Source organism: Panthera uncia, chromosome E3, assembly GCF_023721935.1.
Source record: "Panthera uncia isolate 11264 chromosome E3, Puncia_PCG_1.0, whole genome shotgun sequence".
Classification (NCBI taxonomy): domain Eukaryota; kingdom Metazoa; phylum Chordata; class Mammalia; order Carnivora; family Felidae; genus Panthera; species Panthera uncia.
The window spans coordinates 7,150,157-7,166,282 of NC_064815.1; the positions used below are offsets into that span (position 1 = coordinate 7,150,157).

Consider the following 16,126-nt stretch of genomic DNA (forward strand, 5'->3'; position numbering starts at 1 on the left):
CAAATATTTTCAGAATGTCGATGCCACCCAAAGCAATCTACATATTCAATGCAATCCCTATCAAAATAACACCAGCATTCTTCCCAGAGCTAGAACAAACAATCCTAAAATTTGTATGGAACCAGAAAAGACCCTGAATAGCCAAAGCAATCTTGAAAAAGAAAACCAAAGCAGGAGGCATCACAATCTCATACTTCAAGCTGTATTAAAAACCTGTAATCCTCAATACAGTATGGTACTGGCACAAAAACAGACACTCAGATCAGTGGAACAGAATAGAAAACCCAGAAATGGACCCACAAATGTATAGCCAACTCATCTTTGACAAAGCAGGAAAGCATATCCAATGGAATAAAGGCAGTCTCTTCAGCAAGTGGTGCTGGGAAAATTGGACAGCCACATGAAGAGAAATAAACCTGGACTGCTTTCTTACACCATACACAAAATAAACTCAAAATGGATGAAAGAGCTAATGTGAGATAGGAAGCCATCAAAATCCTCAAGGAGAAAGCAGGCAAAAACCTCTTTGACCTTGGCCGCAGCAACTTCTTATTCAACATGTCTCTGGAGGCAAGGGAAACAAAAGCAAAAATGAAGTATTGGGAACTCATTAAAATAAAAATCTTCTGCACAGTGAAGGAAACAGTCAGCAAAACTGAAAGGCAACTGACAGAATGGGAGAAGATATTTGCAAACAAGATATCAGATAAAGGATTAGTATCCAAAATCTGTAAAGAACTTATCAAACTCAACATCCAAAAACCAAATAATCCAGTAAAGAAATGGGCAAAAGACATGAATAGACACTTCTCCAAAGAAGACATCCAGATGGTCAACCTACACATGAAAAAATGCTCAACGTCACTCGTCATCAGGGAAATACAAATCGAAACCACAATGAGATACCACCTCACACCTGTCAGAATGGCTAACATTAACAACTCAGGCAACAACAGATGTTGGGGAGGATGTGGAGAGAGTAATCCTTTTGCACTGCTGGTGGGAATGCAAACAGGTGTAGGTAATCTGGAAAATAGTATGGAGTTTCCTCAAAAAATTAAAAAGAGAACTACCCTACGACCCAGCAATGGCACTACTAGGTATTTATCCAAGGGACACAGGTATGCTGTTTTGAAGGGATACATGCACCCCAATGTTTATAGCAGCACTATCTACAATAGCCAAAGTATGGAAAGAGCCCAAATGTCCATCAATATGGACAAAGAAGAATGGATAAAGAAGAAGTGGTATATATACATACAATGGAATATTACTCAGCAACGAGAAAATAAAATCTTGCCATTTGCAACTACGTGGATGGAACTAGGGGGTATTTTGCTAAGTGAGATTAGTCAGTCAGAGATAGACAAATATCATATGACTTCACTCATCTGAGGACTTTAAGATACAGAACAGGTGAACATAAGGGAAGGGAAGCAAAAATACTATAAAAACAGGGAGGGGTACAAAAACGTAAGAGACTCTTAAATATGGAGAACAAACTGAGGGTTACTGGAGGGGTTGTGGGAGGGGGGATGGGCTAAATGGGTAAGGGGCACTAAGGAATCTACTCCTCAAATCATTGTTGCACTATATGCTAACTAACTTGGATGTAAACTAAAAAAATAAATTAAATAAAAAATTTTAATATCTATATATGATGGTAATTAAAGCCAACCTGGGGCGCCTCGGAAGCTCAGTCAGTTAAGAGTCTGACTCTTGATTTCAGCCCAGGTCATAATCTCACGGTTCATGGAATTGAGCCCCACATTGGGGTCTGTGTTGACAGCATGGAGCCTGCTTGGGATTCTCTCTCTCTCTCTCTCTCTCTCTCTGTCTCTGTCTCTCAATATAAGTAAATAAATAAACATTAAAACAATTTAGAGCAGCCCTTATAAATTGATTTGCTGAAATTCCAGATATCCAGTATACATGTTATTTACAGTAATATAAGTTAATATCCTAGCACACCTACAAAACTGTAATACATAATGCAAAATTGCACATGCAGTCGATGGCTGAGGTCATAAGTGTGACCATCCTTTCATGCTCTTGGTGGGACTATCAGGCACAATCCCTCTGGAGGGCAATTTGGAAGTTCCTAATTAAAATGCAAGGGTTGGGGCACCTGGATGGCTCAGTTGTTTAAGCGTCCGACTCTTGATTTCAGCTCAGATCATGATCTCCCAGTCGTGCGATCTAGCCCTGCATGGAGCCCCACATTGGAAACTGCTTAAGATTTTCTCTCTCCATATGTCCCTTCCCCACTTGTGCTCGCCCACTCTCTAAATAAATAAATAAGCAAGTGTTCATGTCACTTGACCCAATGATTGCATTTCTAGGAACTAATTTTTCTAGGAATTTATGTATTTCTAGGAATTTATCCTAGAAACAACCCAGACGTCTGTGTATAGGGGAACGGTTATATAAGTCATTGTATATTGGTATAATGGAATACTATACAGCCATTAAAAATTACGGGTGCCTGTAAGGGTCTGACTTTGGCTCAGGTCATGATCTTGCGGTCTGTGAGTTCAAGCCCCACATTGGGCTCTGTCCTGACAGCTCGGAGCCTGGAGCCTGCTTCAGATTCTGTGTCTCCCTCTCTGCCTGCTCCTCCCCTGCTCATGCTCTGTTTCTCTCTCTCAAAAATAAACTTAAAAAAAAATTTTTTTAAGTGAGATTTGCATGTTCTGACGTGGAAAAATGCCTAAGATATACTGTGAAGTTAAAAAGTATTGCAAGATGTGTTTGTAGAATAACAATGGTGTTACAACTTATAGTACAGGCATAAACATTTTTAAAAATCTGGCGGAATATATACCAAACTGTTGACAATGGGGTTTTTTTTCTAAAGGATTGAGGGAGATTTTCTCTATAGTGTGAATTTCTGCAATGCTTAAAATTGTGAAACACAGCCGGTAAAGAAAACACCGAATCTGCAGCGTGAGCTCGCTGGTATAAGGGAACGGAAGCAAGGACGTGAAGACAGGAAGCCATTCTCATCAAGGTGTTATTAACAGTGATCGATCATTTCTGAGTCGTGTGACAATAGGCACGTTTTGTTTTTCTTCTTTTGAGGCACAACTTGTATAAAGAGCCTGTGTGGCCTTTACAAAGGACAACCCCCGCCCCCAAACCCTTTGTTTAAACCGGGTGGTGCTCAGGGTGTAGAATATTCTGTCGATGTAAACTGCTGTGGTGTGGTGTCCTGTTTCCCCAGGATGGATGACATCCAGCTTTGCAACGATATTATGGACCTGAAACAAGAGCTACAGAACTTGGTCGCCATCCCAGGTAACCGTGTGAGACTCCAGCCTCGTTAAGGAGCCGCTCAGAGTCCTCTGGCTGGCCCTGTCGGTGCCCCTTGGGTCTGGAAGACAGAGTTCGTCTCTTCTACCGCAGCCCCATTCTTGCAGTGCAGTCCTCCACATCAGGGGGATCCAGGTTCAAGTACTAATTCTGGCCTGCTCTTTGACCTTGGAAAGTCACTTTATCTGAGGCTCAGTTTCCCTTCTTCCGGAAATGGGGTAGTAGTAGGTATAGCTCTTAACTCGCTGGGTATAAATCTCATTGTGATACACACAACATTGCAAGCCACGAGCCTAGCTTCATATCTGGCCCAAAGGTTAAGAATCCAGTACGTATTTTTTTTTTAAATGTTTATTTCTTTGAGAGAGGGGCGGCGGGAGGGGCAGAGAGAGAGGGAGACAGAGGACCCGAAGCAACCTCCATGCTGACAGCAGAGGGCCCAAATGTGAGGTTTGAACTCATGAACTGTGAGATCATGACCTAAGCCGAAGTCAGATGCTTAACCGACTGAGCCACCCAGGCGCCCCAAAAGTCCGGTAAGTATTAACGATTGTTCCTGTTCTGTTTGGGGGCAGGTAGAGTGTGGTATTTTTACAAGCTCTGACTTCGGGGTTCAACCTAGATCTGTCAATTATTAATGACATGACCTTGAGCAAGTGACTCCACTAAAACTCGATTTCGTCACCTGTCAACTGGGACAATAGTGGTATCTACTTTATAGGATCATTGTGAGATAGACTGAGGGAAAAAACATATACGGTGCTAACCACAGCTCCCATCCTATAACAAGTGCTTAATAAATTATTCCCGTTGTTATTGTCAGTAACTCAACACATTCCTACCCATCCTTGTAACATATTTATATATTAATTCATTTTAAAATGACAGTAATAAACCTATTACCTTGTAACCTAAGTACCGTTTTATGAGCCACGATTGTCTTTTCTAAGTCCACAAATATTTAATGGGAAAAGTGGTATTTTTTAAAAAATTTACCAATTCTCTTTTACAACTTGTTTAATATGCTATCATATCTGCTTTGATATGCATTGCGTTGGAAAGTGTCTTTTTGCTTCAGAATATGGAATTAGTCCTGACTCACACACACACACACACACACACACACACACACACACACACACATTTCTACCAATTCCTTCAGGTCACGGTTGATTTGGCTCCATTTCCCAAGAGAGCCTTCCCTGCCCATCCAGGCTGGGTTATGCCTGTGTGAAGGTCTGGCAGGTGCACAGGAAAGGTGTATGGGAGGCAGATACACAACTCTGGCCCAGGAACCTTGCGTTGGCCTTGGGGAGGGGCCGCCCTGGCCGGATAAGCACCCCATGGGCTTCTACTTGAGTACGTTTGCCCTTCTGTCCGTCTGGTAAGTATGTCTCAGCCGCTGTGTTGCCGCAGGCTGCGAGCTAGCCCTGCACATGCGCTGAGGAAGAGAAAAGGATCCCCTACTCTGGTCACTCAGACAGGACCTGGCACACAGCGGGTACCACTAAGTGGCAGCTACGACTGAGTAGGAAGCCCGTCAGAATGCGTTGTAGAAGAGGACACCGTTCCAAATGCTTTCTCGTTTGGAACATGTGGCGCTGGGCCATTCTTTGCTGGGGCCGGGCGGGGGGGGGGGGGGGCGCTGTCCTGTGCACTGTAGCATGTTTAGCAGTGGCCTCTGCCCACTAGATGCCAGTAGCATCTCCCCCGCAGTCGTGACAGTGAAAAATGTCTGCCAGATATACCCCGGCAGGGAGGTGCGAAATTGCCACCCGTCTGAGAACCACTAGAGTCCCGTGGTCTGGGTTTGAATCCAGGCTGACCAGACGGGTGAACTTGATGTAGCACCTTCGTTTCTCTGGGCCTTAAATACACTCCTGGTCTCCTGGTGGTGGGTACAGCGGGAGCCCGTCGTCCTTCCGGCACCATTCCTCTAAGGAGCACTCACAGGTGCCAGGCCGTGTGGGGTGGCAGCAAGTGGGTGTGGGGTTTCTCTTCTAGGTGATTAAATTGTTCTTTCACAAAAATATGTATTTATTTATTTATTTTGAGAGAGAACGCACGTGGAGGAGGGTCAGAGAGAGAGAGAGGGAGAGAGGGAATCCCAAGCAGGCTCCGTGCTGTCAGCGCAGAGCCCAACGCGGATCCCAAGACCCTGGGATCGTGACCTGAGCCGAAATCAAGAGTCAGACGTTTAACCGACTGAGCCACCCAGGCGCCTCGATTAAACTGTTCTAAAATGGGCTGTGGTGATGGCTGCATATCTCGATGGGTGAACTGTGATGGTATATGTGAGTTATATCCCAATAAAACTGGACCACAGGAAGTCAAATTTCAAACAGAAAACAGCAAAAGAAGGGAGAAAAAACGGCAATGGCCCGACACCGCTCGCCTGCTAGAGACTCGATTCAGTTGGTGTGGGGTTTTGGCATTGGTCATTTTTTAAAACGTCATGTGATTATGAAGAGCAGCCAGGGTGGAGAGCCACCAGGCTGGGTCCGCTGTTGCACTTTATATGCCTCGGAGAAAACCCACCCAAGCTTAGGGAACCACAAAATGGGCAGTTACTGGAAGGATCAGGGAGGCTCCTGGAGCCCAAGGCCATCGTGTTAGCTTCCTGTGGCCGCCCTAACAAATTCCCATGAACTTAGTGGCATAAATCAACATGGATTTATTCTCTCTCAGTTTTGGAGGACGCAAGTCCGCAAGCAAAGCATCGGCTGGGCTGTGCTTTTTCTGAAGGTTCTAGAAGAGAATCCTTCCTTGCATCTTCCAGCTCCTGGTGGCTGCCTACAGTCTTTGGTGCTCCTCGGCTTGCAGCTGACTCGATCCTGTCTCTGCTTTTGTCATCCCATGACTTCTTCCCTGTACATCTGTGTGTCCTCTCCCCTCCTCACAAGGACATCAATCATCGGATTTAGGGCTCACCCTAATAAGTATGACCTCATCTCAACTAATGACACCTGCAAAGATCCTATTTCTTTTATAAAATATTTCTTTAAATATTTTATTTATTTGGGGGAGATCACAAGTGGGGGAGGGGCAGAGAGAGAGAGAGAGAGAGAGACAGAGGATCCCAAATGGGCTCTGCACTGACAGGCTGACAGTAGTGAGCCCGACATGTGGCGCAAACTCATGAACCGTGATCTCATGACCTGAGCTGAAGTCAGACACTCAACTGACTGAGCCGCCCAGGTGCCCCAAAGATGCTATTTCCAAACAGGGTAGACATGACATTTTGGTGGGTGGGAAACCATTCAACCCAATACCAGCATGAAGCTCCACCCATCCTCGCAAGGGTCTGGAACCAGAAACAGGAAAGCTGTTGGAATGTTCCCTCCCTCCCTGTCTCTCTCTGTCTGTCTCATTCTCTCTCTCTCTCCTGCCATGTTGGACACAGTCTCCATTTTCTCCCTCTAGCACATGAGCTGAGCAAGGCCACTCCTGTCTCCTTCCCATGATCGTCCAACACAAAAGTCCAACCCTCAGGGCTCTGTGTCCTAATTTTCAGCCTCCCAGGAGAACTCTGATGGGTCGAACGTGGGTTGCCTTCTTCGTCTTGGGAAGAAAGATTTCCGAGCCCACCATTGGCTCAGCAGAACATGTGGGGGCCACTGAGGCAAAAGAGATATGAGTGTGTGAGCACGGGACCAACCAGAGCCACTCCAGGCCACAGAGGCTCCAGTCGGGGCTGTGGCAGCCTCTGGAACACAGGTGGAAATGGGTGGGAGCAAGGTCTTTGTTTCACATAGTCCCTGGGGTTCCTAACTAACCAGGACTGAGACTAGGATAAGGAGGACAGCTGGAGCACAAAAATTCAGTAATCAGGGCAAATAATATATTAATGCAATATTTAAAATACCGAAATATACTCACACACACATACACACACACATAATCCACGATGAACAAAATACCAAAAGTTTTTTTTTTTAATGTTTATTTATTTTGAGAGAGAGAGAAGAGGCAGGGGAGGGGCAGAGAGAGGGCGAGAAAGAATCCTAAGCCGACTGTGCTGGTCACAGTGAGTGCAGAGTCAGATGCTGGGCTCGATCTGGGAGACCACGCCCTGAGCCAAAATCAGGAGTCTGATGCTTAGCTGACTGAGCCACCCAGGCGCCCCCTAAAATACCAAAAGTTTAAATAAAGACAAGATTAGTACTGATAGTCAGTAGGCAGAGTCCAGGGACGTTCAAACCTACAGCGCAGAGGGAGTCCCACAATGAAGAGCACATTTCACCTGAAATGCCATCAAGTGTCCGGCTGAGAAACACAGGTTGAGGAGGTCACAAGACCAGTTGGCAACGGAGCCCAGGTCCTTAACGCTGGTCCCATTGATTCCCCAGGAAATCGAGTCTTTGGGCAGAAGTTCACACGTTAAAGTTTTCTTTCTTCTCCTGATTTCCTCCTCACCTCTTCCCTGAATCCTTGTTGAGTCTTTCTGTGTATTCCCTGGACCAGAGCCAGGTTTCTAGCTGGATTAAGCTGGGGGGGGGGGGTGTAGTGGGGGGAGGAGGGGAGACAATGCTCCCGGCAACACATCAATAAAGGTATTGAGGAAAGAGATCACTGAATGGCCAAGAAATTCACACTTCTCCAGCCAGAGTTGCATCATTCACCAGCTCCCCATGGTGGGTGCAGGTGACTGGTTGGGGAGACCTCCAGGGCCCTCCCTGCCTTGAGGGCCTCTCTGGGACAAGCCAAGATGTCTCATCTCTGCCATCACTGCTACCTCAGAGCTGGGGATGTGCAGACCTGGCTGGAGAGGCCGTGGCACTTTCCCCTCCGACGTAAACATAGCGTCTCCTTCGTAGGGTTGTTAGAAAGGATTAAAGCAGTGGTTCTCAAGCAGGGTGACTTTGCCCCCTAGAGGCATTTTGAGTGTCACATCCGGGGTGGGGTACTCCCGGCATCTAGTGGGTGGAGGCCAAGGACACTGCTAAACACCCTCCAGTGCACAGGACGGCCCTTGCAACAAAGGATGCTCCCGTCTCAAATATCAGTAGTGCCCAGGCTGGGAAACAGATTAAACGAACGTGACAAACTCATGGGAATACGAACATAATAGCTGCAATTTATGAAGCGCTTATCATTTGCACACTTATGCCGTGAGACTTGCTTTTCCTTCTTTAAATCGGTATTTATTTCTTTTGTACCTGATTCAATTCATATTAAAGAAGTGGGCATTTAGTCATTAAAACAACAGTGAGGATGTAAAATAACAGCTTATAATAAGAGTAGCTGGCTGTTCATGAGCCTTTGCTACACACCAGGCAGCGAGCCTATTTTACTTGGTTTAAGTCTCTTAAAAACTTGCAGCAACTTCAGGATTATCTGTGTTGAGAGACTAGCTGCTCAGAGAGGTTGAGGAACATGCCCAGAATCCCACAGCTAGGAAGAGGGGGAGCTAGGGCGTCAAGCCAGGATCGTCTGAGTCTCCAATGGGTGCTCACAGTCATGTTGTGGGGGACAGGCCAGGGAGAGCAGTTAGGAGGGCACACGTGGTCCAGGAAGAGATGGCCTGGGCTAAGGAGGTTGCTGGAGGGGATGACAAGGGAGTCAGAGAGTCATGTGGGTAAGCACATGGAGATGTTAGGGATCAGGTGTGTGGTGCCAGGAAGCACAGGGTGAGCCTGGCAGGCTGGCAGTTCCCATTGGCAAGTAGGTGGGTGACGTTGGCAAGCCAAAGATCGTATCACCAAGTTGAGTGGTGGTGCCTGCAGGCAGGCGGGTGGTGCCCAGAGGCAGGTGGGTGGTGCCCAGAGACAGGGTGGTGCCTGCAGGCAGGTGGGTGGTGCCCAGAGGTAGGTGGGTGGTGCCTGCAGGCAGGTGGGTGGTGCCCAGAGGCAGGTGGGTGGTGCCCAGAGACAGGGTGGTGCCTGGAGGCAGGTGGGTGGTACCCAGAGGCAGGTGGGTGGTGCCTGCAGGCAGGTGGGTGGTGCCCGGAGGCAGGTGGGTGGTGCCTGTAGATCCGCTGCCCCCTCCTTTTTATCTTCTGAGTCTGCGCTACCCTTCTACTTTTCTCGGTCATCCTCTCCAGCCCTGGGGTCTTTGGATTTCTCTTTGGCCTTCTAGCCCTGGGTATCTGGGATAGGGCTAATGCCATTAGCGTGGATGATTTCCATCTGCAGACTGGGTTGCCCTGGCTGTAGAGCCGTTCCCTCCCGCACCCCAGCCCGAGCCCTCCGACCCCTTTGCCCTGCGCAGGACCCGACTCGTTGCACCGTTACCCTTGACTGAGTGCTCACCACGGGCCTGGCTCTCTGCTAAGCCATTTACTTAACACCACTGCATTTAAGCCCCTCCGTGTGTTTTTACAGGAGAGGAAACTGAGGCTTGAGGAGGTCCCCTTGCTTCTTCAAGTTCCCTCAGCGAGTGACCTGGTTGGTCACTAACCCTGGCCCCTGGACTCACGTGCTTTCAGCAGAGACACTCGACTGTTTTCTTTGCCGGTGTTTTCTCCTTCCCAGAAAAAGAAAAGACCAAGCTGCAGAAGCAGAGAGAGGATGAGCTAATCCAGAAGATCCACAAGCTGGTGCAGAAGAGAGACTTTCTGGTGGATGATGCGGAGGTCGAGCGGCTAAGGTGAGTGTGGGCTCCTGTCCCCGCGCACCAGACTGCTGGAACGCAGGCCTCGGCTTCCTCCTAAGCCCACCTTCTGCTGTAGGGTCTCCCAGTCTGGCCTGACAGGTGTGGCCTCAGCAAATGCTCCCAAACACTGGATCCAAATGAATCGCCAGCCTTGTGGCCTGAGGACCTGTTTCATGTTCAAAGGAAACTGGAATCCAGCTCCAAAAAAGTCTTGCAAAGGCCTTTGGGTCTTAAGTCAGTGTTATTCGAGGAGGTGACCGGGCAAGAATTACATCACATAACACATGGCAGAGCTTCCTACACATTCTCTTCACTGACCTTTCTCCCAAGGCAAACTTTTCATCAAGGCACCTTCCGGAAACTTCCATCGGGTTTCTGCAGAAACCCTGCCCCGTGTACTGACTTGCTTCCTTCCCTGCCCTCTCCACTTCCCAGCTTCATTCTTTATCCTCCCCTTGGTGGCTCCAGTGCCCCCTTCCTAGCCCTCAGTCTCCTATTTGCAGATGCACCTGCCACTTTTTCTGGAAATCTGTGGGCGCTGGAGCCCTGGTGCACCTGCAGTCCCCTGACAAGGCCCGCATAGAAAAGATGTGAATGCTGATTCTTGAATATTTTTGTCCTGGAGCAGGGCCTTTGGAGCCCTCTGCAAGGAGAGAGGCTCACAGGGCCTCCTTCAACCCAGAAGGCAACTCCTTTATTGTCTGTGTCCTCCTGGGTCCTCCGAGGCCTGGAATGCACCTTGCCTGGCTCAGCCAAGCTGAGGAACGCTGCCTTCGTTCCTGGCGACCCTCGGAAGAGTTCAGGTGACTTGCTTTCTGACTCTGGCCATGAACTTCATGGGAACACAGATGTCTAGGGTGACTCAAAGGTACAGGGTCAGGAGGGGGTGTTCCTCAGTTCACAGAACCCTCAGCAGAGGCTGAGTCTTATAATGTCCCTGCTTCTGCGCTGGGATCTCACCTTGGCCCCAGGGAGACAGTTACTCCGTTGTTGATAGCGTCTGTGCTTCTGAGCAAGTTCATGAAACAGAACATGCACACGCCATATACGCGTAACACACAACAACATATGCACACCCGCCACACAGAACCCAGGGCAACATAGATGCCCCAGCCACACCCAACACACAGCATACCCGCACCAGCCACGAAGCCCGACACGTGGTCTCACACACTTGACCTCTTGCCTCATTCCCTCGGTTCCTTAATGCTTTCCTTGCTTACTTTACTCTTCTCTTGTCTTTACACACCTATGTCCACAGGGAGCAAGAAGAAGACAAGGAAATGGCGGATTTCCTGAGAATCAAGTTAAAACCTCTAGATAAAGTAACCAAATCTCCAGCCAGTGAGTGCACATGTTATTCCTCGTCCTCCCCCCATCCAAGAGAAAAGGAGATTTAAAAGAGGTCCGGGAGCCAGAGGGGGAACAACAAAATGCTATCTAGAGAGCAACCTTGGGTGCAGGACGGCAGTGGGCAGGGCCAGCTTCATGGGCAAGGTTGCTGTCAGGTTGCTCAGGCCCCGATGCCTGGAAGAGGGCGCTGTGCTCGCTTTCATGTTCTGCTGTTGCTCTCTTGAGATTCCTAATAGTTTGGGAATAAGGGGCCCCGCATTGTCACTTTGCACGAACTGTGCAGCTGGTCATGATGGCAGCTGTCCCCTTACCAATCACAGGCTTCATGGATTTCTTTTTTTTTTTTAATGTCTATTTATTTTTATTTATTTATTTATTTTACATTTTATTTATTTTTGAGAGACAGTGTGCAAGTGGGGGAGGGGCAGAGAGAGAGGCAGACACAGAATCCGAAGCAGGCTCCAGGCTCTGAGCTGTCAGCACAGAGCCTGACGTGAGGTTCAAACTCACAAACCCCAAGATCATGACCTGAGCCGAAGTCGGACGCCCAACCAACTGAGCCACCCAGGCGCCCCTAACGTTTATTAATATTTTTAAGAGAGACAGTCTGAGCGGGGGAGAGGCAGAGAGAGGGAGACACAGAATCCTAAGTGGGCTCCAGCTCTGAGCTGTCAGCACAGAGCCCGATGTGGGGCTCGAACCCGCGAGCTGTGAGATCATGACGTGAGCCGAAGTCCGACACTTACCCGACTGAGCCACCCAGGCTCCCCCGGCTTGGTGGGTTTCTCAGAAGGAGTGTGTGGCCACTGAGGCCAAAAGGTGGGGGCTGAGGCTCAGGGAGCTCTGGCCTCTGTTGACACTCAGAGCAAAAAGGGTTCCGTGTGAGATCAGTGTGGGAAGTGCTACCTATCTGACCCTCTGGTGCCAGTGTCCATTAGCATATAAAAGTGGTAACAGGTCCTGCTGTCAATGACCTGTTATAAGAAACAGATGCCCTATTCAAACTGGCCCTAGCAAAAAGGAGGCTTCAGGGGCTGGATGCTGTTAGAATGCCCTCGCTTTCCTGCCTTTTCTTATCTCTGCCCCTCTCTGCATTTTCTCCTATTACACAGGCTTCTTCATGGGGCCCGAATTCCAGAACCAGAACTTAGGAGCAGCAAAGCAATACCATCTGTTCTTTCTCCTCATACCCAAACACATTAGTCTCAGAGGAATATTCTGATTGGCCCTTCTTGGATCGTGTTCCTACTTCCTAGGCCATCACTGGTATCAGGCTGGGATGCTGTGATTGGCCCGCTCTGCATTGCATGCCCACTCCTGTAGCCACAGGGACATGTACTGTTATCAGAGGTGAAGGACTGGAAATCTTGCTAGGAAGACAAAACCCAAAGGCCTCCACCATCTACTATGGCCACAAACTCAGTTTTTCCTGACCAGCTATTAACATCCCATGAAATATGGTTGTGGACTGTGAGGGAATAAAGAAAGAAGAAGGTCCATTCTGCAGGCCCTTAATATCCCAAGTCACATAGTCCCTACCAAAATCCAGCATCCTCAGGGGACTGTCTCTTCCGTGAAAGGCAAATTAGAAAAACTCCACCTAACCGTGTGGAGAAGGAGCAAAGAAACTTGCCTTCTATACATGGTGCTGGATAGCAAAAAATCTGGCAAGAAATCAAAACACCAAGCCTTCACCCCATGCAAGGGGCCAAATGTCCAAATTTACACTATTCATCTAGTGCTGGGATCCAAAGTTGAAAATTTGAAACTAATGTAAAGCCAGTGAAGGGGCACTTGGGTGGCTCAGTCAGTTAAGCATCTGACTTTGGCTCAGGTCATGATCTCGCAGTTTGTGAGTCTGAGCCCTGCATTGGTCTCTGAGCTGGCGTCTGGAGCCTGCTTGGGATTCTCCCTCTCCCTCTCTGACTGCCCCTCCCTGACTTGTGTTCTTCCTCTCAAAATAAATAAACTTAAAAAAAGAAAAAAACAACAGTGAAACCTCTAATCCCAACAAAGCAAATGCAATACTGTTCAGTAGGGACCCTTCTGTATCCCATAATATGTAACCCATAGATAAAACAACCTCCGTGAAGATGAGCTCTCAATAAAAATTTAAAGCCCATGAATAAATGAACCACTGTGAGTGGAATCACCAAGAGAATGTCTGTCCTCCCAAGAACCAGAAATAACAAACTATCTAAAAGAGACAATAAAGTAAGTATATTTAAAATAATGAGAGATAAGAGAAGGGATAAAACCCAAAATGAAATAGCAGGATTGCATGAAAAAAGAATAGGTAGATTTACAAAAACTCAGCTTTCTAAACAAAATCATCTAGGGTCATGAAAGTAAAAACTCAATGGGTTAAACACAGCTGAAGGGAGAATTCGTAAACTGGAAGACAAAACTGAGGAAATTACCTAGCATGTAACACAAAGACACAAAGAGATGGAAAATGTCTTCCAAAACATGGAAGATAGAATAATAAAGTCAAGTTATTTCTAATAGGCATTTCAGAAGGGGCGATAACGGACAAGAGGTAGAGGTATCTGAAATGATGTATGAGCATTTTCCAAAATTGAAAGATAGGAGCCCTCAGATTGAAACAACTTGGACAAAAGTTCCCATGTGTCCATTCACCAAATACTTTGAATGCCAGACCCTGTGCTAGACCTGGCAGAGAACCAAATAGGATAAGAGCTGAAGTCTGTGGTTGGAAGCTGAGGACTGAACACCACTGGGCCCACAGGGAGGTGGGAACAGTCACTGGAACCATATAAAACACATGCCAGCTCTCCACAACACCTGATCTGTGGAGGTGGAGCAATGTCTGGCCAGGAGTTGGGATGGGACAGGGGATGCAGATGGTCAGGGCTCTCTTCATCTCACCTCTTCCTCTCTCCCTCTTTCCCTCTCTCCCTCCATGCCCCTACCCTGCTGCAGGCTCCCGAGCAGAGAAGAAAGCAGAACCCCCACCTAGCAAGCCCACAGTGGCCAAGACTGGGCTGGCACTCATCAAGGATTGCTGTGGGGCCACCCAGTGCAATATCATGTAGCCCCCAGTGTGGGGTGCCCCCGGGGCCGCGGGGACCCCGCCTCCCACCCTCTTGTCTTCATAGCCCCCATTTCACTGGGGCCCAAGAGCTCTCCAAGGTGGAAGGGGTTGAAGGCAAGCCTGTGACTGCCGCCAGGGGCCGTGGGCGTGGCGGGCGGGCCCGGCCGCCCTGTACAGAGTGTAGCAATAGGGAGTCCCTCACTGTCGCATGGCCCTCCCCAGAGCATGCCAAACCCAGGACTCTGTCTCACTGTTTATCCAACCACCAGGAAAGGCCCTCCCTTGAAAAAGTATATCTCCACTTCTATCTATCTATATCTAACCCACTGTGCGAATGAACTGGGAGAGGGGCATGATCCCCAGGTGTGTATAGTCGTGACTTTTCAACAATCTAGCACCATGTTGGACACATCCCCCATCCACCCTCCTAGCTCTGCTGTCAGGCCTGCCCCACATGGGCACAGCTCCTGTCCCCCGTCTGTCCTCTCCCAGGGGCTGTGCTCTGGAGGGCTCCACATAGTCCAGACGTCTTGGAGACAAGAGGGTCCATCCATAAAGATTGAGCTTGTGTGTGGTGTTGTGGTTATGTCTCCTGCTTCCTCCCTTCCTGTGTCTGGGCACGGTTCACATCGGGAGTGTGTTCACCGGCTCTTGGCTCTTCCTTCCCTTGCGATGTCTGCCCCAGATGTGTGGAGCACAGTGGGGATGTCTGCCCCAGATGTGTGGAGCACAGTGGGGATGAGGGCCCACGCTGGAGCACAGCCAGTGCTCGAAAGAGGTAGCAGAGGGCCAGAGGCTCCGACACCAGGCAAGGGCAGATGAGGAGGGGACCCAGAGCAGATGCTGACCCAGGCTCTCTCCGCCCACCGGGGACCACCGGAGGGACTGCCAGCAGGACGCCACTCACCAGCCTAACACACAGACCTCTGGAAACAGCAGCGGCGGGCGGGAGAGGTGCCTGACCCAACCGTGTCCCATCATTCGGTGGTGTGTTTTAACCAGCCTAATAATTCCACCTGTGTAACTTGATGTACATTTGCTACAGCCAGCTCGGCACAGCCCGTGTGACCTCTCTGTACGTGTGTGTATGTGTCGTGACCGGCCTAAAGTAGTTAGCGTAACTCAAGATGTGCTGATGTGCAATCATCCATCGGAGAAAATAAAAATGGAAACCACGTACACAGCATTTTTAAAGTTTTTACTTTTCTTCTTGATTGTGGAAGTAACCCAAGGACACAGTAAACCATTTTAAAAGTAGAGAAAGGATAAGGACGTTGTTTGTTTTCTGTTTTTATCTCCCACAAATTTTCCAACTAGAGACCACGCTGACATTTGGGAGATTTCCTTCCAGGGTTTTTTGTTTTTTGTTTTTTTTTATGCTTTTTTGTTTTGTCTTGTTCCCATGATTGGCATCATATTGTACCATTTATAACCAGTTTTCCTTTCTCATTTAGCATTATTATCACTATCGTTTTCCCACGGCATTAAAAGCTGTTTGTAACATTAAACGCTCTTCATAAATATTCACAATGGCTGCTTAGTAATCCATCTTGTGGCTATGACTTTATCTAACCATTTCCTTCCTATTGGACATTTAGGCTGCTTCTACTTTTTAAGTCTTATCAAGATGTCACAGAGTGCCTGGGTGGCTCAGTTGGTTGAGCGTCTGACTCTTGATTTCGGCTCAAGTCATGATCCCAGGGTGGTGGGATCAAGCCCTGCCCAGGGCTACGCACTGAGCATGGAGTCTGCTTGAGATTCTCTCTCTCTCTCTCTCTCTCTCTCTCTCTCTCTCTCTCCCCCCCCCCCGCT

General features: G+C 48.3%; 1 protein-coding gene across 1 annotated transcript in view; it reads left to right on the forward strand.

Moving 5' to 3' along the window:
- BMERB1 (bMERB domain containing 1) overlaps positions 1 to 14,315 on the forward strand; it is a 63,186-nt gene extending 48,871 nt beyond the window's left edge. The window contains exons 3-6 of the mRNA XM_049639365.1: positions 3,224 to 3,297; positions 9,786 to 9,900; positions 11,168 to 11,250; positions 14,203 to 14,315. Of these exons, the coding sequence (XP_049495322.1) occupies positions 3,224 to 3,297; positions 9,786 to 9,900; positions 11,168 to 11,250; positions 14,203 to 14,315 (385 nt within the window). The remainder of the gene's footprint in view (positions 1 to 3,223; positions 3,298 to 9,785; positions 9,901 to 11,167; positions 11,251 to 14,202) is intronic.
- Positions 14,316 to 16,126: the final 1,811 nt, after the last annotated feature.